This window comes from Varanus komodoensis, unplaced genomic scaffold (genome assembly GCF_004798865.1).
Source record: "Varanus komodoensis strain SLA01 unplaced genomic scaffold, ASM479886v1 scaffold46_3, whole genome shotgun sequence".
NCBI classification, from domain to species: domain Eukaryota; kingdom Metazoa; phylum Chordata; class Lepidosauria; order Squamata; family Varanidae; genus Varanus; species Varanus komodoensis.
The window spans coordinates 2,052,453-2,075,452 of NW_025336044.1; the positions used below are offsets into that span (position 1 = coordinate 2,052,453).

A 23,000-nucleotide genomic window follows, 5' to 3' on the forward strand; every position below is an offset into this window, starting at 1 on the left:
TCCACCAGCCATGTCCCTTGCATACAGAGGGGGCCTGCAGGAGGGGAACCATGAATGGTCCAGGTGTAGAGGAGACCTGTGTGTATACTCGTGGGTGCTTGTGGGAAGTGATGGTATGGCCAATTCATGCATCGCTGAGAGGTAGGCGGTTGCTCAGCAAGAACTCCAGACACACAAAATGTGCATTCATTGTTTAAAGTGCACTCACTTCTAGCCCCATCTATTACCCTGGGAGTATTGGACCATCCCTGGGCTCCTTAGATCAGGATCACCGACATGTTCCTCAGACCTACCTTAACGACACATGAGCTTGTTGGCTGAACCCTCTTTTCTGCTGTGACTCAGCTCCATCTCTCACACGCAAAGGACTGAAATGGTTTCCAGAAACATGGGGGGCTGAACTACATTTACCGTTAATGGATAGCAGGAACTTACAGCTGTACTTCCTTTCCTATTCACAAGTAAACATGGGCCGCCTGGTCCAAATAGAGATGATATCATCCTGTGTAGAGGGAGTTTAACTACTGCTGCAATGGTCCTGATCCATACTGAGAGCCCTGTGTCTGCAGTTTGCACAGAGGAAGGAAACTTCCAATGAAGTGCCAAAGATTTTGCTCATGCAATAGTTTTCTTTCAATTCCAGTGGCCCAGTGTAGCCAGGTCAACTGCATTATTTTTGAAGATACTTAGAAAGAAACAAGGACATCTTTGCCAAAGATGAACTGCAATTTATTGAATGAAATTCTGAAATATGGATGTGGTGCAGAAATGATTTGAAGAAAGTGTATCCACCCTTTTCTGTAGGTACTGTATATCAGTTCCTTGAATAAGCTGGGGGATGGTTAAGGGACCTCCAGAGTTACCCAGGTGAATTACACGTTGATTCCTCTCCCCAAGCCAAAGAAAACTCTTGCCACACTTCCTCTGTTTCACTCTGTCCCTCCTTCCCGGCAAGAGGACAAAGCTGCCTCAAGACAAACAGTTCCATTCTCAGAGCAAAAGCAGCTCTTATCTGCAGAGTAACTGGGATGGCAGCTTCAAGGCCATCTTCTCTGATGCTCCCCCTAATTCAGTGGTGGAAGGGGCTCTCCTTTGCTTAGGGCTGAGAAGGTCATCTGGGAGGGCATCCATTCATCAGGCTGCCATAAGTAAGTTGGAGATGACTTGGTGGCACATGGCACGAACAAGCAACGAACCTGCCCAGCTCGGCTCTGCGTGGAGCTTGCCGTCCCGTGTTTAGGGCTTTGCTTCCAATTTCTGGTTATTGTAATTATTGAACAAAGCAGCCTTTAATTCTGTTTTGGCACATTTTCTCCACAGTCATGTGTAAATATTTTTATAGTGCGGGGTTTGGGGTAGAAAATATGTATCTGCTCAAAAACCAACAGCCCGGCTAGTCCAGGAAATCTTCATTTTATACATCAGTAGCAAAGGAGAGACATTGAAATCCAAGTTGCCCCTGACACCCCCATCCTAACCTGTTTTCTTCTTTTTTATCAAATCGAGTGATAATGCGGTATAGAATTTTGTATCTGATTCTTAAGATTGATTATGTGCTTGCTAATGTATTTTCTCCCCCCTAATGTTTTGGTAATGGCCCTAAAGGGAGAGAACAGCCATTGAAACAAGCAAGAGGCTAGAACAAACCGAGTGCAGAATTCTCAGCCTTGACATTCCAACTGGTTCATTTGTCAGAGAAAGAACAAAACTGTGTACTGGCGGTAAAACTTGGCAATGAATTAAAATAACATAAAATAGCATCCCAAAGCCTCTTGCCTTTAGAATGATTAGGCTGCATCTGTTTTGTTTAGATGTATTTTTTTTTTTTGTCTTACATGAGGTTTGTTTTGTACTGATGTTTTCTGATGGGCAAGGGCTGCTTTCCAAAGTAAAAGCCTCAAGTCCTTGAGAATGATAAAACTTCATAAAATAGTCAAAATCAAATGTTACCTTTAAAGGAATGTGATTAAAATCACACTGTCTTGGTATGTGAGTGAGTGTATTGGTGGGGTTGGGAGCGAATTCATTCTCTACTTTTGCTAATCCTTGGCCTTTCTACTTAACAGCTTCCATTCCAGTGTCAGCTAACTGGACTGGAACTGGAACAGGAATGGTTGAGCAAAGGACGGAACTAGCAGTGTCCTTGGATCAGCTTCAAAGGGTGGAGAGATACACCACATTTAAAAAAAAAAAGCCCTAAATGAGGTTTTTTGCCCCACCAATAAAACTGTTCCAAAGAAAAGAAAAGCAGAAAGCATGTGGGCTTGGGGTGGAGAGAAGGGACTAAGGCAGAGGACTGGGAGAGGGAAGATTCTTGATTTCCTCTTGCGTTCAATCCCAGACCTTGTCGATCCAACACAGCACGGTCTGAACTAAACAAGGGCTGGTCTGGGACAGAAACCTGAGCCTCTGCCAACCTTCAGCCCTTATGTACTGAGGGCAAATGCCTAAACAGAGCTGTTACCTTTGGTAGAACCATAAGCTGCAGAGTTCCTCCTTATTCTCCATTAGACGTACAGCAAGAGACCAGGTTTCCTGCTCCATTTGACTTTTGATTCACAAAATAAAGGGCCATTCATAGAAAAAGTGTTTCCAGCATCCCACTAGAGCTTCTGTTTGTTTATTTATTTGGGAATGGCAGTCAAAGGGATCCTGTTTGTTTTGGCGATCCATGCCAAGTGCTGAAAGGGCTACTAATTTGATGCAGTTTGTTTTGTTTAAAAAATTGCATGAAATGGTTTTGGATTCCTAACTTTAGGAAAGATAGTCTGGTACCATGACTGCTATTTATTTCCGGTGAACTTTTGATAACATTGCAACTAAGTACAGTTCCATATTTTTTTTCTGACCAACATACACATGAGCACAAAATAACAAACACTTGCACAGGCTCCTTCTATATGTTTTATAAACTGTATTTTTCGTTCTTTCATTAGGTGTTCTGCTCCTGCTTAGGCCATTTTACTGCCAATATTTCCATGAGACTATCAATTGTAGACGCAGAATATAATGAGGAATTCCTAGGTTTCTTCAGTGATCTTGATTTATTATGTCTGTTCTTTTTTGTTGCCTTTATTGATAACTTTATTCTGAAATAAAATAACGTGTCCTGCAATAGTCCTGCTGGGTACTTAATCTTCTTTTCCCACTGTCGTGTAAATGGTTAGCAAAGGCTGAGACAGTAAAATTACCAGGGGGCAAAGTCTACTGTTGCTGTCCAGAAGGTTGGGACCACAGCTCTTCTCATCCCCAGTGGCCCTGCAGACTGGAGATAATGGGGATTGTAGGCCAACTCGTCTGGCGAGCACCCAGTTAGCAAAGGCTGACCTAAGCATGGCCAAGACTCCCATAGAAGGAAGGCCTGCCCCAGTATATAGTTTCTCCACATGTTTTAACCCTTTCCCTACCTTTTGGAGGTGAGATCCACAAGGGCACACAGAGTACGGTATTTAATTCCAGTGCACATTTCCTTTCAGAGAATGCTTACAGCCTCTTTAAAAATCCTCAAGGTTCTGATGGCATTTAACTTTCAATGGGTTTTGTCCTTTGAGTTTTATTGGCTACTGCTTCTTTCCCATTGTCCGAGTTTATTAGGCTACATTGTGTGTTTAACTATTCTTTGCTCTCTGCCTTGTGGGTGAAAATGGGTGGAAAAGGGAAATACAAAGCAGTAACCTTGCATATAAATCAGGCAAAGCATGCTAACAGGCTGATTCTGCTTTTTGTTTTTGTGTTTTTGCCTTTAAAGGACTGCATTGTCGTGGAGGATGATGAAGATGAAGATGACAAAGTAAGTGTATTTGATGAGAAATGCAGGCTGAAACTATAGAAGGACAATAAGTGTGGATTATGTAAAGCTCTCTCTCTCTTTCTCTCTCACAGAGAGTGAGCAAGAGAGAGAGAAATCGATTGGTGTGTTAGAAATATCCAAAATACTCAGAAAACGATACTCTTAGGAGGACCAAGCTCAGTCATAAAATAGTCTGCAGGCTTTCAGGTCCATCAGAACTCGTATTTGGGCTGAGGGTTAAGCAGAGCAGAAGCAAAGGTGGATCGTGGGAGAGAGAACTGTTGAGCGCAAGAAGCAGCCCTGCCTGGCTGGCGGTCAGTGAGGGTGGGGGCCAGTGCATGCCCAGGCCAAAGAAGGCAGCCTCCAGTTCCCAGCACGCTCTAGCCAACGGCAGGCTCTCTTTTGCGTGAACACGCACAGGGTTGCATCCTAGGGTCGCGTCTGATGCTTAAAATAGGATGAATGTAAGAGAAAGAGGTAGTTGTAGTTATTTGATTGCAGGCGTGGGGCCAAAAGCCTGGTTTGCAGCCACACATGCTGGGTCAAGGAAGCAGTGGCAGCCCCCCTTAGACGTTGGTCCATCCATCTCGTCGTTCCCCCTACACAGCCGGCTAGTCCAAATGGGCCCCAAACGGACACCGGTGGACAGTGCCCTCTGGCCACCAGCTGCGTTCCCCTGGGTGGCATCTGCAGGAGAAAGGCCTGGTCCTCGGTGCCCTGCCCAGGTGGTGGATCCAGCGCAGCATGGCGTAGCGTCCTGCTCCCAGTCAGCTCCTGCCGAGCTCTCTCCCCGTACCGGCATACCTCTCACGAATGCGATGCCGACGGTGGATGGGATGGTCAAGGTGTGGGGAGGACGCAGCTAGCCTCTGTGCTGGGGTGCGGTGGGCGGGATGTGATGACGGAGGCCAAAAGTGAGATGGTCGAAAGTGAGAGACTGTGGTTATCCTTACGCCCTTATTCTGGGGCCTTCCGAGAAAACAGGATGCTGAGGCAGACTGGCCTTTAGTTTGATTCAGCAGGGCTCTTGGGTTCTCAGGCCGTCCTTCAAAACCAAGGCATTCAGGAATGTGCTAGATCATGCATGGTCTAGTTTGGTCCAGACGTCTTTGTTGGCCTTCTGGGTCAGAGTGGGCAGCTTGTGTCCCCCAAGAACCAGAGGAGATGGCTTTTGCCCCTCCAGAGCTTTTGGATTGCAGCTCTCATGCACTCCAGCACATGCAGTCCATAGTGAGGAACCATGAGGTTTGTAGGTGGAAACATCTGGAGAGTTTCCAGGTGCTCAGACCTGCTTTGATGTTGTTGGACCAGAATGCTTATGGCCTGTGGCCACACTAGTGGGGGTCTGTGGGAACTGGCAAATGACAACATTTGGGTGGCCCATCCCCACTTGGATGTTAAGGGATTGTTTGGAAGTATGCTGGAGATTCTGAAGGTGCAAGGTATTGCAGAGAAACACTGGGGCATTATAACATCTTGCTATTATGTTACTGAATGGCATAGAAGCAAATGTTATTAAAAACATTTCCCCCACAATGCAGCAATTCCTAAAATTTGGGAAAGCTGTTGGCTGGGATCTGCCATAGAAGGTCATGGTTTCTATCAAATGTGTGTGTGTTCTGTCAGAGTATACAGAGAACGGGGGAGAGAGAGCATTCTTGGATTCTGTTGCATGTCAGACGCAACAGACCGTGCTTCTGGGGATTGTAACACACCCTCAGAGACTAACTGTTTATGACTTAGCAACACATAGACACTTAGTTCAAAACCAGAGGAACCGATTAACTCCCTTCCATGTGAATGATCAATCTTTAAAACAGAAAGGCTGAGTTGCCAGCTCCCTTTCCTTTCCAAATATCAATGGAGGAGACTGTGATGGACGATATCTGTGGTACATTCCCAGTGCATATACCTTCCTGCGTGATTTTCTTTAGCATGGCTTTTTTAAACAGAAAGTTGAACTGCTTTCATAGTAAGATATCTGAAACGGCTTCTGCTGGGAGCACTGTTTCTCCTCCACCTACATGCTGAGGCTTATTTATTTATTAGACTTCCCTTCCAGATGTAGCAATCAAAGATTTAAAAACTATTAATTGTTTTCATCTTTCCATTAGAGGAGGGCCAAATGGAGATGACTTTTGGTTTTCATGTTGAAATGGGTTTGTTTGGAGAAGAGGGAGGTTTGCTTTGTCTGTCAGCTTTCCCCTAAAGTCCTGGACACCAACTGCACCTCAGCCAGAGATGTGAAATAACTTCCCCTAGGATTGTTTTAAGGTTTCAGGAAACTGCAATCCCTATGCTGTCAGTTGTACGGTGTCAGATCTTGGCTCGGCTCCTATACTGCAGCACTGCTTCCACAGCACACAGATGTTTGTCTGAACTGTCAGATGATCACGTGGGTAGTGATCCTCCGGGCCTCACCACACACCCTGGAAGCCCCCATGAGCCAAATCCCCAGCCTTCCCCTATGGACTCCATCAGCCTCCTCCTGACTGGCCCACTGCGGTCCTGAGATGGGTCCCTGCTTCCTCCTCCTGATGATGGTACCCATAAGTTCAGCACCGCAAAGATGTTTTCTTACACTTCCCTGCTTCTCCCTGCATATTTTCGTGTTGTCCGTGTTTCCAAAAGTAAACAAGGAGATGGAGAAATTGTTCTGCCAATGAGGATAAAGCAAACAATGAGGTTTCTGTAGCTAGTGAGCAGAGGGAAGTAAAAATTGAAGGCTAGGAGTGGCCCCTTCTGCAACCACTCTTGCCAGGCGTCTCTATGGTGTTTCCATACCAAGAATGGTAAAATGGTGCTTTGGGGTCCAGGTGAGTGAAGAAGTGACAGGGAAGGAAAACCTTAGAAAAGACTGTTGATTCTTTCCATGGTTTCAGAAGGCTAATCCTATCATGTGGGTGCTCCAGAAAGGGGCCGGGACGGCACAACAGACTCACCAGGCCAGGATTTTACTTTGGTTTTTCATTCTGCGTGAACCCACCAAAGCCGCTGCAGAATCCTTGTGACTGACTCACCAGGCCTGGGCTTACACATAAGGCTGAGTCGTCACTGAGGCACCATCCCTTTGATTTAGTCTGTAAGCCATAGAAGCAGCGATAGCTGCCTTAGGCTGAGTCCGTTGCCAGCTCAGTGTTGTCAGCACAGTGATTCCTCTGGTTTCTGGCCCTTCCATCCGTCTGTCCGTCCGTCCTTCCTTGCCCTGTCTGGAGATGCCAGGGATGGGACCAGACTCTTCCTTGGTGCTCATCACTTGCAGGAGCCTAAGCCTCCCAGATTCCACATCTGTAGACCAGCTTTCAAAGTCCTCAATCCCTCTGGACGTATTGTATTGAAACTCCTAGCCATCATGGCCCCCTGTAGGCCAGCTGCCCGGGATGTGTTGGATTACAGCCCCTGTCATCCCAAGCCAAGCAAGGTGACAGGAAGGGAGGGAAGGCTCCTTCCTATTCTTGCTAGTTTTTTTAATCCTGAAAGAAGGATAATGAAACTAAAAAGCACCTTCCCCTTAATTCTGTTTCATAGAATGCCATTTACTTGAGTGACTGCATCAGTGGCTATTTGAACGGAGTAGAGCTGTATCAAATGCTTCTTTGCTGAGGTATCGAACAAAATTTCCAGATGGGTTGAAAGCCACCGTAATTATGTCATAGAATTACGTAGGACCTGGGACTTGCCTTGAAAGTATATGATGAGTTTCCGCTGCAATTCTGCTCCCTTAAGCTGCCTGGACAGAGATCACCTGGAAGCCATCTTTCAGTTGCTCTTAGACTCTTGCAGGGAGAGTGACAGAGTATTGCTGTGATCAAGAAGTTTAGAAAGCGCATAATTCATGTGATATGTTCTGAGGCCTCTGTCAGGCAGTGGCAGTCTGTACTGTCGAGTATTTGGTATCTTTTCTACTAACAAAGATTTTCTTCTGCTTTTGTCCAGGCATGCAGGTAGAGAAATATTAAGTGCTCCACTTTCTCACTGACACTGAAACACCATGGAAGCTTCCGACTATGCATTAGCACCCATCTCAAAAATGGGGTTTATTGTCTAATCTACGATTTTCCAGGGCATGTACGCATAGCCTTCCCAAACGTATATATAATTTTTGGAAACATCACAAATAAAATTTATTACAATGTGCATGCATTATAATGCAATCATAGAAATATCATATGAAGACCTGCCTGTCAATCAGGCATTGCTATCTCATGAGCTCCCATGGTTAAGGGAAACTCATCCATCGTCCCTTAAAAACCTGATGGGCTCCTCCTGTTTTCACCTGCCACTTTAGGTCCAGTGAGCTCTGTCTTGCTTTTCCCAGCAACTTAGAAAATGTCACCCCATAACCCTCCCTACAGAGGAGTTCAGAATATCATTTTTCCTTTGGCTGGTGGGGGAGAAGTGGACTTCAGCAGGAGAACTGTGCTGAGAGTCAGTCTAAGTGATCCACATTTTACTGATATTTCAGGTTATCCATAGCTGAAATTTGCTGATCTTCAAAGGGGACACAGTTATGAGCCTCCTAGTAGCTTTAGGCACAGGTCCCAAAGCAAACTGGAGCAGCTTGCGCTTCGTTATCTGCTGTGGACTTGAGCCTCTGCAGCCCACATGGTCATCCAAGTGAACCCTGTTGGGGAACTAGCGAGGACAGATGTGCCACTTCCTCATCCTGTTTGTGCAGAGCATCTCCTGTGTTGCTCCAACACCCAGGATTCTTCTCCGCTCTTGTCTGGGCCTGTGACACTCACACTTGGCTTCACTAGCTGCTCCCTTCTTGTTTCAGTTTTTGGACTGCTTCCCAAACATAGCCTCAGTGTGCTTGACCCCCATGGACCCACCTGCCACAAAACCTTCTCTTGATCCCTCTGAAATAGTTTCCCTTCTTCCGGATCCCCAAAGGGTTAACATTGCAGGGACGCCCAATTCCCATCCCCAGGAGGATCCGCTCCCGCAGGAAGGTGCTGGATCCACTGAAAGGCTTCGTGCTCAGTTGTGGTGCTGCAAAGCATTGGAATTGTGGGAGTGAACACCCAACACAGCCATTGTGAGCATTTGCCTGCTTGACAAAAGTTGAGATCGTGAGCATTTCAGCTTCCCTTGGGCAACGGCCATGCATCTCATTTCCCAAGTTCAAGCAGAGGTGAATTACTTAGACACAGAAGTCTTGAAATTCTGATGCAGTTCGTCTAAAAAATAAAAATCTTTTCCCCCTGCCACGCTTCCCCAGGACCGTCTTTTGTAGTTTTGCGCAAGCAATTAACAGAGAAAGAAGGTCTGTCTTAGCTCCAAATAGGAGGGGAAGATTTTAAGTAACACACCGATCATGTAATTAATTCTCAGTTGTAAGTTCGTTTTGATGGTTTTAATTCTTTCCCAGAGGCTGAGGGCTACTTTCATTCTGCCCAAAGTGCTGCAGTCGGCCAAGAAGCCGCCAGAGTAAGAAAGAGGCTGCAGCGACGGGCAGGGGACCTCTCTGCTTAGCACAGCCTGAGGGAAAAGGCTGGGAGGACAACTCTGTGCAGGCAGGGAATTTCTTCTGGCCTTCGGACAAAGATCTCTGAGCTGCGGGTGCTGGTCCCTTTGCGGATGCATGTGCCTTGTCTGTGAGCTAATTCAGACGTTGGCTTAGGAGACCCAGGTCACCAAAGAAATCTCCGTGCACCCCTCAAAAGACGGCTGACTCTGGGGAGAAATGTGATCCTTGGGTGCAACACAGACATGGTGGCCCTTAGAGTGCACGCTTTTGCCCACTGAGACCAGAGGATAACTGCTTACTCAGTGAGTGTCCACCCCATCCGTGGGCCCATTTGGCCCATGTGCCCAGCGACAAGGGCTAGATCCAGTTCGCACGGGTGGACCTCCTTGCAGTCTGTCACCCAGCCTCCTTTGCTCCAAGGCCAAATGGGACCCAAGATGAGAACGGAGCACTAGCTGGGAGAGAAATCCCTGGATAATGAACGGTGGCAGCCAGGGTTTAGCCCAGTTGCCCTGCCCATGTTTTGGCTTCCTCCTCTTCCCATACACCTGCTTTCTGCTTCCGGCATGCTCAAGCGTTAGCAAAACACTCTTTAGCTGGCTGCACTGAAGCACTGGATGGCTTTTCTACCTGCTTTCTATTGCATTCTGTCAGGAAGCAGGTGTAGGTGCTGCAAACATGACCTGAGAGCCAGAATGACCATTTTCAAGTTTTCCATCTACCTTCAACTCTTTATGTAGACTCAGACAAGCCTCTTATTCATACCTACCCTCCCTTACCCCCATCTGTAGTACGGGTATATTAATACTGGCCAACCTCGTAGGGCACCTGACCAGAGTTCTAAGACAGTGTATGTGAAGTACTAGATAAATCATAAGCATTAAGCTGATTGTGTTAATTAAGCTGCCACTTGATTGCAGGATTTAACATACCTGTGATTGGGCAGCAGCATGTTTCAGGTCTCCCATTTCCATCCCAAACCAAAGGTAGTAACAAAGACATTAATTCCTGTCTTTGTTATTCAATATGCACCTGAATATGAATATGATAATATGGATGTCACATCTCCAGATAAAATGCCATTGTTGAGTATTTTACTTTCCAACCACCAGTAAGATTTGGTAAGACCTGAAATCTCCAGGTCCTTGGCCGCTTTAGCATTTTCAGAGTATTCGACTTCTGTATATCCATGTTTCTGTGGAGTCTGTAGAAACCTCTCCTTCCTGGCTGCTGCAGAGCTCCCCCTCCCCAGTACGTGGCATGCGGGGCAGGGGGAGAATAGCACCCAACTGCTCAGTTTCACTCTCAGGAAGAATGAAGACGCTTGGTGTGGCCCCAGCATTCATCTGAAGAAAAGAGCGGTCCACAAAGGAAACAGAAATTTCTCATGGCAATTTTAGCAATTTTTTAGACTAATAGCCAGGGCATGATTAATGCAATCTCCTTTGCTAGCAATTTTTTGACTCATTTTCCTGTGCCCTTGGGGGAATTTCATGCTCTGCTCTAGAAATGCCACCATCTTCTTTTGTACGTGCACTTCATATCTTTGGGGTAGTTATAAAGCGCCTTTTGCCCTGCCAGGCCCCTTAAAGAAAGGCACCGCTTGCAACATAGATTCAGCAACAGGATGAAATTGCAATGGCGAAAGAAGCAGAGCGTCCTTAGAACACTGATGCCCATCCATGTCCTGGCAAAGCGGAGCCGTTCCCACTGCCCATATAAGCCTTGCTGAGGATGCAGCCCCGGGGGGAGCGCCACAGACTGGGAGCTGCTGCAAGGAAGACCCTGCCTCACAGACCTGGCTGCTCTTGGTGGTGGAACATTCGTGCACACCTCTGTGTCTATCGCTCCAATGATTTGTCTGCCTGCAGCCAGGAAGCTGCATAGGATGTCCTTCTGAATAAATCAGTCCTTCCATTTTAACTCAGCCTCTCATTCTTAGACAGTCGGGATAGCTTGCAACAGAAGATGTAATATTGTCTCGCTAAATTGTGTTATCACCACATTTTTGTAGCACAATCTAAGACGTGTAAACAAAGCCAGCGGGGTGCATCTCCAGCTGCCAGAAGATTGTCTTCACAGTTCCAGGTTGCAAGATAAGGCTTGCCCTGGAATATCGTGCGCGTCTGGCTGTGCTCAGTCTCAGAATGAGATGGGATGGGCAAAACACTGGACAGCGAGCGCCACTAGATCTCTAAGCCAAGAAGACCTCTAAGCTTGTCTGCTGCAGCTTGGAAAAAGCATCCCGCAACCTGGGAGCATTTTCTGCCACCTTGACTCGGAGGTCGGTGCTGCAAACGCCTGTTCCCAAGCATATGTAGGCTGAGGTGGCAGGAGAAGGCGGAAAGGGGCAGGTTCAACTGATCCCCTTCTGTAAGTTCCACCCGCCCACGGGATGCTCCAGAGGGGAAGCCCACACAGGAGAACCCCTTTGTTTGCCTTGGCTACCCCTCAGGAGCAAATTGGGAGGACCACGTCGTTTGTGTGTGTTTCCAGGAGAAGTTCTGGGTTCATGGCAGTCCACAGAGAGATCCACGCATCTCCCTTCTCCCACCACCAGCAGCTTTGGCACATGGGAAGGACCCAAGCAGGCCTGGGGGCTGCCAGGGTGTGTCATGGCCATGCATCCTGTCTCCATCGTGGAGGGACGGGTGTGTTCCTCCAGGAGTGGAAATGGCTCCACATGCACACGGGTGTTTGCCCACACTCAGCTCTGCCATGCAATGCATGGGGAGCCCTCACCCAATCCGCAGCGCCTTGGGCACCCTGTGAGGATGCATAGCAAGCAGAGCCTTTTCCTGGATCAGTTGAGCGCACAAGCAGAAGGCAAGTGTTTCTACACGACTGTTGGTGGGGTGCGAGGCCATGGCGCACATCAGTGGCGGGGAATAGCCCAGCCAGCCTCGCGTCCCCCATGCATGTGTTTTCCAATCCATGGGGGCAGGGCAGTGATAGGGTCCTTCAAAATCAGGGGCCGAGGCCCACAGGGCAAAAGGAAAACACACCTCTTTGCATGTCCAGATGCTCTCAACTCTGTGGGTCTTTGAAGGACCCTGTCCCCTAAGGGCACCCCTGTTTGTGAAAAGGGGTGTATGGACAGGGGAGAGGAGGGCACTGGATTTGGGGGGTGTTACCCTCAAACTGAAAGATTCAAGGGGAGGCAGCAGGAGAAGGAGGACACGGAGGGCAAAGGCTGCTATCCGGGAGGTTCAGCTGGGGCAGAGATTTTCAGGGCCCTTTTATTCCACCAAGTGCCCATGGACAACAGGTGGAGGGAGCAGATGCTCTCCTGAGATTCAGGGCTCCAAGTGAAAGCCCAACCCTGGTTCTCCATGGATGGGGGAGGCTCACATGAACTTCTCCCCCTCTTTCTCCACTTCTTTCTTAAGCTACCCTAAAATGCAAAGACATTCCAGCTGTTCTAAAGGAAACTTTCTCTGAAACACTGAAAGTGGGAGAGTAGCACTTGCTATCGTTTTTTAAAGAGTTAAAATTAAATGTGGCATTTGACAAAACACTGTACATTTCCAGGCTACAGACTGGGGCCATGTGAGCCTTTGGGTTTTAAAGTTTGCTGTGATAAATACTTTTGCCAAGTATCTTGTAAAAACCTCTCTTATTGCCATTATTGTCCAGGACAGTTTTAGGAGATAACTTAAAGGTTTGTTTGTCCTTTCCCCCTTTTTTCCTCCCATCTTTTTCCTTAATCCTTCCAGGAATCTGAAAAAAAGGGCTTAATAGAAAGAATCCACATGGTCCAAGACATTGTCATAACAGTCCAAACTGTCCTGGAAGAAATTGCGTCTTTTGCAGAGAGGATAAAAAAGTAAGTGAAAAATGTGTTCCTGTTTGCTTTGAAAAACCTCTGAACATCAGGATGGAAACAAGTGGACAGATTTAATTGGGAATTACTGGGAGGCAAGCATGTAAGAGCAGAAAGGTCATTGGATAGCCATGGTTTTTAATCCACTAGTCACAAGGCCCAATATTGTAGCATTTATTCATTAATTCCTGATTTTGTCTGCCTTGTTCATTTAATTATGACCGGGAGCTGGTGGAAAATTATATTTAAGCTGAAAATATAGCAGTACATTCTTGGCCGCATTCAAGTTTTCCTGGTGAATACTTCAGCATCCTCTCCCCTGCCCCATCACTATCAAATTGTGATTTGTGTAGCGTGTTGGGACCACAAGGGCTCTTAGAATACAAGTCCGCCAGGTAGGACATGCAAACCATCAAAACCATCTCTGAAGACGACCGCCAAGCGTGTTCCAGCTCACGTGTGCATGCTTTAAATGCACAGCCCCGCCAAATGCATGTGGGGAGGGGGCAGTGTGGAAATGTGCAGTCTCTGACTGCAGCCTGCATCTTAGTCTGTGTTGACCCTGAAACGTGTGAACTGGAGGTAAATCCCATGGAAAATGAACCAAAATGCACTTCTCATACATCTGCAGCATTCCTGATTCTTGGAAATCTCTTCCTGCAGAGCGCTGTGGAAGAGAGAGCTTAGGGCATTTTCCAGAAGCAATGGAAGCCCCTAAGGGGGACGCACAGGGGATTCTCGACTAGCCTTTACGAACTTACGAACATGCAAAGGGCTCTGGCACTCCCGCCCTAGGGAAATTCGCCCGGCGCCCTCTCTATTTTCTTTTTCGTGCCAGGCAAAGACATTTCCTTAACAAAATAATAACAAAACTTAGCCCTCCTGTATGCTGTGGCCTTTTTATATTATTATTGTATTGATGTTCTTAATTTTTAAGAGTTTTAATAGGTTTTTATGTGTTGTTGTCATCTCTGTCTCTGTGTGCGTCTGCCTGCTTAATATGTTACAAGCTGCCTAGGAAGGCCTTTTGGCAGTTACAGGTAACCTATAAATATGTGAATAAATGAATGAATAAAGAAGGATGAGCAGAGTCCTTCAGTTCTAATTTTGAGGCCGTTCAACCCAGATCTCCAGACTGATTCTGGGTTGTTTTGGCTTTTTATAATGCCTTCTTACTTCTGGGCAAGCCCCATTACATAGATGACTTCCCTCTAGTTTGGCCTTGCATTTCGGAGGCATTAACTACTATTCACAGTGCCACGAACTCGGCACAACTCATGTATGGTTTGCCTCAACTTCAGCAGGGCGACTTCAGTCTGTTTCCCCTCCCATTCTCTGGCTGAGCTTCCTCCCAAGCAGGAGAAAGCAGTCGTCCTTTTCTCTCCTACGCTGGCGCAAGTGTGTGACCCTCCCTTTTTAAATACACAAACGCACCAGACACAGATTGAGTCTTGTCAACAGTTCCGCTCTTTAAAGAACAGCCGTGTGGGGTCTAAAAATACGACAAATCCATGTGTTGTGGTTCAGCAACATCTGTCGCAGCTGTACCGGAAGTGGCCGAGCGGAGGGTGAACAGAGCACTGTTCTGTATGCAGCTGGATGGCAGGAAGGCCTGGAACCGTCAGCTGGCTCTTAATTCTGGCATTCATTTGGATGACAACGATCCCTCAGAACCCAAGGGGGCATTAATAGGGCTGCCCTGCCTAATCCCCCAGGAATCCCATTGTAACTTAATAGTAATGTTGCTATGGACAAGGGGGATGGGGGGAAATCCACCCAAGTGGTTTTAGCAAGTGTCGCAATGGTTTAGATAAGCACTTCCATCTGCATAACCCTGACTATCAAAGGGCCCCTTTTAGCACTTGATTCGGTTGGGCCTGGTGGATTTAAAAATACTTTCCATGTACTTAAGGGGCAGTCCTCACCCCTGCTTTAATTTAAATTGTGAAGTCCTTATTGAAGCGGAGAGAGATGTTATTTCCTCTCCTCAGGCAGTAAGACAATGTATTCTTCATGGCCCGATCTGGTATTCCTCCAGTTTGGCCCATCCCGTTGCCCCAGCGCCAGGCTTTATGTCCTTCCAGGAGGCAACCCTGGGTCATTGCCTGCAGACAACCCTGGGCTCAAAGGGCAGAATGCAGGTCTGGGGGCTTCTCATAGGGCACCATGACTAGGTTCAGGGAGCTCTGCCCGATGCACATGGTCACTCCTGGGGATCTCACTCTTTCTTGCAGAGGGGAAGAGAGAGAGGATGTTTGCCAGGCTGGGGCACACACGCATGTGCCTCGCTCGGGTTTCTCCCCACTTGCAAACCCATGCGGGACTCAGGCATGAGAGCAGCAGTGCAATGCTGTTTGAAGAACACTGGCAATCTTGAGCATCGCTCCTTTACTCAGAGGCCATTTCTTTTCTCCTGAAAAAAGTATTTGGGGTAACAAAAGCACTTGAACTTGTTCAAGTCCTTGAAGAGGCCAGCTGGAGAGTTGCACGAAGAGATGTCTATGCGTCCCCAGCAACGTGATTGACAGGTGTTTCCATTTACTGGATAATATGCTGTTCCCATAATGTCCCCTTTCAGCCCGAACATGTGAATGGACTTTGGGGAAAGGGCATGTGCTTTCCGTCTGCTGCCAGTCCCATGTGCCAATCCCATGTGCCAGCGACTGAATGAAGATCCAGGGAAGACCTTGCCCCCTCCATGGAATTGGTCTCGGTGGCTTGTCACTTGGGTGGACACCATTTAGGAAAGCAAAATAAGTGCTTCTGAGCACCTGAACATTGTCTCTCCGTCTCTCTCCCCATGTTGGCCCACAGCACGTTCAACTGGACGGTTCCTTTCCTCTCTGTCTTGGCCTGCTTAGTGCTTGGCGTAGCAACGATTGTGCTATATTACATACCACTAAGGTGCATCATTTTAATATGGGGTAAGTTAACCTTTAATGCCACCCCCCCCCCCCACCTAATTCAGCCGGGCATTTTTGCAAGCATCCCCTGCTCTGTGAAGGTGGTTAACCTCTGGCTGCCTAGCCAGAGTTGGCTGGAAGGATTCTGCGTGAGCTTTCCCAAGTTCCCTCTTCCCATCCTACCACAAATGGATTATTTTTAGTTGAGGGTAGTTCCACTAGCAGGGATCCCCAAGGCCGCAAGCCGCGTAGTCCAGGCTTTTGCGCAGCGTTCCCCCTTCCTCAAAGGCTGGGATGCTCTAACTTTGAAAACGCAGGATTTTTTAAAGTACAGGCGCGCACGTGGATCACAGAGCTAGAATCTGTATCACCTCCTAGGGAACATTTGCGGCACTTGCTGGAAACAGGCCAATAAATGAACGTCAGGTGCTCAAAACTAGTGAACTTGAACCAGCTCCTTATGACGTCCATGGTTCAAACTTTGGTTTTTCAAGTAACCCTATATATGCAACCCATGAGATCCTTAGGAGAGATTCTGAGAGTGAGGTAGAAAGCCAAGACCAGAAGATCTTCAAAGAGTAAAAGAATTTGGACATGTACACCTTGATATACCACCAGAGGGACGCAGTGGAGCGGCTTTGCCTCCTGTGGGGGCAAGGACTTCCATGATCAGATGCAGAGAGAGAGGTGAAGATGTATCCCACAAGGGATCGCCATCCTACCCTCCTAATTTGCCCAATTGCTTTTGACTCTCTCTAGCTTTTTGGAAAAGTGGGCAGAACATGCTGTGATCAGGTGGGTCTAAGTATTCGGTTTGAGAACATTATCCCAAATATTCTGACCCAGCCACCCACTCAAGCCCAGGTTCTCGCCAAGTTCTTCCAAGCTGATCTTTGGAGTGCTTGCCCACCTCTGACCCTCTCTAAGTTATGGTGCATCGTAGCTTGAGAATGGCTTTCATACTAACTTGGAGGCATATGCTTAGATATCAGGGCATGTGTGTATCAGGCCTGTTGTGAAAGGCATGCCCGCGGAAGTTGCCTCTCCCATCACACACGCGCACCTTTGGAACGCACGGGGCTGAGAGGGAACCTTTGCAGCCTGCAAGGCGCGTCCCAGGTTTTCCCTTCGGGTGTCTCTCCCGAGTCCTCCCTGTGACCTGCTAAGCCCTGAGTGAGGCCGCTCCTGCTTGGTCGTCGCTGCTTTTGAACAATGGGATTTTTCATTGCTGAGGCGAGCCGGGCTGCTTTGTAATAAACCTCCCACTGCTTCCTCCAAGGAAAGATGTTTGTGAATGATTCCACACGACAGCACCATGTGCCTCGCTCGTCTGTGTTTTCACACTAATTTTTTCTTGTAAAATGCATCCCCCCCACCCCAACGCCTTCCTGCCTGAGCGTGTGGAGGCGATGGTTGTGTGTGTGTTTTCACCTCTTCTCTCCCTCTTCAAACCATTTTTGTTTTTGTTTTTCTTTCCCAGGCATAAATAAATTTACAAAGAAGCTTAGAAATCCATATGCCATTGACAATAATGAGTTGCTGGATTTCCTCTCCAGGGTACCATCTGATGTTCAAAGGGTAAGTAATGAATGGCCGCTTCCAGCAGAGGCAGGCGGCCCAAGGAGCATCCAGGTGTGATGCTCGAGACACAATGCAGGGCAGTTTGACCAGCAGAGATAAGCATCTGACGAAACCATAAGCCAGGATGGGGAAGGAAGAGAAGGAAGGGGCAGGCCGAGGGAAAGGGGAGCCTGGAAACCTTTGTGGGAAGAAACTGTATCTCCCAAACAACTCTTTCTTTGGAATTCTAATGGGCCCGGAGTGCTTAATGGAATTACCAACCTGATCTTTATATTTCTCTCTCTGCCTCTCTCCCCCCTGCCCCCCGTGTATGCAATTTTGCACACCTGCACATAGTGCAAAACATACATTTGCGTCTCTTGGCACACTTTGGTCCACAAAGGCTCTTGCCATAGATTTTTCCGAGTTTCTCATTTTTCCAATGTTAGGTGCAGTTGGTCTCAAAAATTTCAAGATTTGAAAACACTTTTTATGTGAAAATTCAAAAGCGTATCTACATACATTTTTCTGAATACACTTCGTCTGGCAAGCATGCATGTCTAATGGCCACATTTTTGCAGGCAGTTTTCCTAACATAAGGCATTTCTGAAAGTCATTTTCCCTTGCATAAAATACTTTTTTTTTTTTTAGACTGCATTGCAAAATTCAAAGCAGCACATTGTGGAGGATAACTGATTTCAATTCATATATAACAACAGCAACAACTACAAAAACAGCAAGAGTAACAAAACACAGAGAAGAAACCCCAGAGGAAAAACAAAAACTAGCGGGGAAATAGAATGTCTACATATTGATCTTTTCAAAAATAGGCATTCCTAGCACACACAGAATCTGATTTTTTTCCCCTTCAGTCACAAAAGGACGATGGTATAAGGAGCAAATTTCTGCTGATGCAGTTGCCAGTGTGTTGTGTGTTTGTTTTCGTTTCCCTTCTCACACGTCCCTTGAGAGAGTAAAGCAAGGACCAAAACAGGCATGACTTTAGTTCTGTGACTCTGTCTTTATTTTTCTGTTCTGTAAGTGCCTCTGGGGATGCAGTCTGGACCTTTAAAGCCCCACCCCACTTGCGCCGTTTCCTGCTGCTCTGGAATAAAAATGCAAAAAAAGAAAAAAAAGAAAAGTAGTTCTTAGAGGTTTAAATCCTGCCTGGTTTAGGGCCCCATCCTTCAAAATAAGTGTTAACAGAGACTGCCAGGCATCTGGATGGGGAATACAGGATGCAGGAAGTGTAGCTCAGGTGATGCAACAAAGTCTCTGAAGCGTTGGTCCCAGCACTGTGCGATGGAGGTCTGGTACCGCTCGGGATCTGCTTCTCAATGTTGCCCAGCATGCCCCCCCCCCAGGGGTTGTTGCTGGTATTGCTTTAACTGCGCAGCCTTAGTTGAATTTTTGCTCCTTTGCACATGTCTCTTGACCCGAAGCACCAAGTTCTGCAGGATAGTTATTAGGGAGGCAGCGCGAATGCCATCTTGAATCCGGATTTATTTTAGATTAGTCCTTCCAGTCTATAAAGTCATTAAACCTAAATGCACTTTGCACTCCCCTTCCGCTTTTGGCTCCAACTCTTTCTTCTGCAGGACGCAGGATTTGCAGTGGCACATGCATTAATATTTATATGTGAAGATAAGCTGCTTTTCTGTTTGTTATACAGGAGGTTTGCATTTTTAACATTTGCCTGAAATGGTTTCTCTTATCCTCAGTGACCTGAAAGGAAGTCGGTGCTAAGGGGTGGCAGAGAGCAGGGGAGAGGGGAGAGAAGGAAGGTGTTGGGTTCATTGGCAAAAAGGCTTCCACAGTAAAATGTTGGGGAAAACGGTCCGAGTGAAGTACCACGTACAGGCAACATTTCTGATCTCCCAACACCGCACATTCTCAGCTCTCTCCTCCCTGCATAAACATCTGACTCGTTTTCTTCTTCCGAATTAATCCTTGTCCGATCTTGCATCTGCAATGTCGTCAGAATTATCCATGGTTTGCATGGCACACACTTTTGCGATTGTGCATAGAAGGATGTTAACAGATCTTAGTTGGAGTTAATTCAGCTTGCTTAAGTTTCACATATGCGTGCAAGTCTAAATGTGTTTAGCTCTGAATATTTGCGTACATGAAGTTAGGAAGGAGGAAAAGTACACGAACGGTGCTCTCAGCCTTCTTGTCATCAAAACTGGACAGGGTCAGAGTTTATATCTGCCCTCTTAGCACCTCCAGATGGAAAATATATGCAATCCCTGGAAAATCACTGTTTGTTTCTGTTATGCATGCACAGAGAAATTCTTGATACATAATTCCAAGAACTGTATTGGATCAGTTCTAATTATTTCATAGTGTTCCGTGAGCTTTTGACTTCTGCAGCATACTTTGATGAAGATCTTTTGGAGTGTTCATGTTGGATTTAAAACCGCTATTCCCTCAGACAGGGGATCCAGAAAGATGCATAAATGTGTACAAAGATGTACAAGCATTGCGTTTCTGGAACTGTATCCTATGTCTAACACCCTGTTTCAAACAAAATACCTTTTGTTGTTTGTTTTATTGTTTTAAAAAAACTGTATGGAAAGGAGGAGGAAAGGTTCCTGTGGAGTTGTTTTGATCTTAGAAGAGTTAGCTGCACAAGTCTGTTGTAGCAAAAGACCAAACCTGTGACAAGTGAAAGGCATGAACTTCAGCTGTCTTCGTCACATGTGTGAAGATAAATATATTCATTTCATCTGAAGCAGGGTTTTGGAGTGACTGTTTTGCAAGATAAATTTTAAAAAGAGCAAGCACACAGAAATGAAAGATTGTGTATGTGACACAATGCAAGTAAATAGCATCCCATCACAAAGCCTGTTACTTCCAAACTTTGGGTAAAGTTTGACTTTTCTCCATCAAATAAACACACGCACCTCGCTGTGTTCCCTGAGATCAGAACAAACCCCACCTTGATTGTATACTGTGTTTGTGGCAGTGGGTGAGGAAAACTCTGAGAAACAGAACTAAAGCTAAAATGGAATTTGGCCTTTCCTGCCGCATGCCAAAATCAGGTGGAAGTCCCCTGCCCCAGCCTGGATCATCTCATTAGGAAAAAAAATCTGGTTTTAATATTTTGGCTTTCAAGAAATGATGCATGACTTCTCAAATCCTTCCTGCAATTAATCCCCCATGTTACTGTGTTTAGAAAATGATTCATTACTTTTGATCCTTCCTTCGTTTTCCCTCAGTTTGTCCGTGGGGAGCCATTAATGCACAGTGGAGTGTGCTTGAGTTACCTTGTTGCAAACGTGATGTCTGCTTGTTTTTACAGGTGCAATATGCTGAACTGAAAGTGTGCGGCAGTTCCAGCCCTGTTAGGAAGAAACGGAGTGCTCTCTAGGACACGGCGCTCGGAATGTGGCACCCCTCTCCTTTATCCCCGCACCCCCGGGGTCTCCCACACCCCCTTCGGATCAAGTCAGCGCTGTTCTCACTGCCTCACATCCCAGATATTTCCTCTGGAAGACACACACACACATACACACACACGCGTGCGCGCGTGTGTGTGTGTGTGTGTGTGTAAGAGACCTTCCCAGTATGTTTGGTTGTTTCTCCAAGTGCACTGATTTTCTCCAGCAAGAAGAGAATCCAAACTCAAATTGCCGGAAGGGCAAAGGAGACCAAACTGCATGGGTGACTTCCTTTTGTTTAATATAAAAGAAAAGACCTTTTTTCCAATACAGCGAATCAGCAAAGCTGATGGATACAAGGCATTCTGGAATTTTTATTTTTTGTAAACCTATCTCCCAGATTTGTATCAAGATAAAAAAGGTGATTCATTTCTTGTGCAAAGTTACCATGTGTGGATGGTTTTATGCCTTGAATTAATGAATCCTTGATACCTATCTGCAGCTTTAAGCAATTCATAGTTTACAGTTTTGTTTTATCGTAACTACAAGACAATTGTAAGTCCTCGATTTTTCATGCTGCAGTTGCTGCTGACACTGCCAGTAACGGCGAGAGACTGGAGCAGCTCTGCCTGGAAGGAGTCGGTTGCTGGCAACGGGCGTCCCTTAAGCTGGCCCCAGACAAAAATGCAAGGACCAAATCTTCCACTAGACCTCGACGGCTCTGTTCCTGTTCCGCCCTTTAGGATTTCATGCAAACACTTCATATGCAAAATACTTTCTCTGACCTTCTAGAGACAGACGTTAAAAGGACATGTGTAACGAAGATACCTGTGCTTTTTAAACGGGCTCTTCTGGTCTAATCACGCCGTTCAGGGCACGTGGTGTGTTGCGCTTTACTTGGACTTGGGGCAGCAAAAGGCGGGTGTTTTGCTGCGATTATCCATGCTACTGAAAAGTACATCTCTGACCACTGAGGAGTGAAGTTGATGGTTGAAGCACTAATTATAAGCCCAAACTCACTGAATGCTTCAGTTATTCCCTTAAGCCACAGGTTGGTTTAAAGCACCCTTGTCCAACTTTAGCCCTTAGATGCTGTTGGACTATATTGCATGTAATTCCCTTGAATATTGCCCCTGCTGGCTGGGGATAATGGGAAGTGTAATCCAAGATACAGGGACCTGATGTTGGGAACCAACTAGAGGCACCATTCTTGCTGTGGGCAGGAAGGTTGTTTTTGATCCTAAGGATTCAATTCCCAGGCAAGTCAATTTTGCAAGGGGGCATGGGAGGTGGGAACACCTTAAAAGTAGCAATTTCAGAGATGGCATTTGGGAAGCCCCTATAGGGAACAGATCAATAGACTGTATTGCTCTTTTGTTTATAGGCCTTGGGTTTCTATGAAGCAGCAAAGTGATCCAGGGAGGGGGACTTCCCATTGAGATAAAGACGCAGATGGTCCTGGCAATTTAATATCAGATGCCGATGATCCAACTATCTAAAGTTATTAATCACCTTCTTAGATTTGAAGACACACGGACGGTTTTGTGCATGCAAAGATAACAGGCTTTAAATCCATATTTGAGTGGGGATTTCCTTCCAGGGGTCACTATCCTGGAATTCTGCACTCTTTGGGTCTTGCAAAATACCATGTCACACAAATGGAATGGGAAATTCATATTGCATCACTTATTTGGGATCTGCTTGTGTTCTGTCAGATGTAAGCTACTTTAAGAAGTTTTTGGAATGAACTGAAAGTTTGGTTTATGGGAGATTTTAATTTTATAAAAAATATAGTTTGATGACCCAATGAAGATCGAACTGGAGTGTGTTTTACTTTAAAGGACCGGTGGTCCTCCTCCTCCTCCTCTTGTGTGTGTTCTTCCTTCCATGTCTGCATTTCTGTCTGCATGCTGTGAGGCAGCAGTGCCTTCCAAGCATGGGAGCATAGAATTGCACACATGGCCACCTTTTGCTTGGTGTGCCTTTTCAGCTGGCTTCAGCAGAGACGGCAATTTTCTCCATGTTTTCATTGACACAAATGAAGAATTCGTTCCTTCCCAGTGTAAAA

The 23,000-nt window shown here is 46.4% G+C and overlaps 1 protein-coding gene across 3 annotated transcripts in view; it reads left to right on the plus strand.

Moving 5' to 3' along the window:
• The window catches only part of MCTP2 (multiple C2 and transmembrane domain containing 2), a 124,550-nt gene extending 101,807 nt beyond the window's left edge, over positions 1-22,743 (plus strand). For all 3 annotated transcript variants that reach the window (XM_044445060.1, XM_044445061.1, XM_044445062.1), the window contains 5 exons: positions 3,749-3,790; positions 12,980-13,089; positions 15,901-16,010; positions 17,470-17,567; positions 20,854-22,743. In XM_044445060.1, coding sequence (XP_044300995.1) covers positions 3,749-3,790; positions 12,980-13,089; positions 15,901-16,010; positions 17,470-17,567; positions 20,854-20,922 — 429 coding nt within the window. In that variant the 3' untranslated portion in view covers positions 20,923-22,743. The remainder of the gene's footprint in view (positions 1-3,748; positions 3,791-12,979; positions 13,090-15,900; positions 16,011-17,469; positions 17,568-20,853) is intronic.
• The last annotated feature ends 257 nt before the right edge of the window (positions 22,744-23,000 follow it).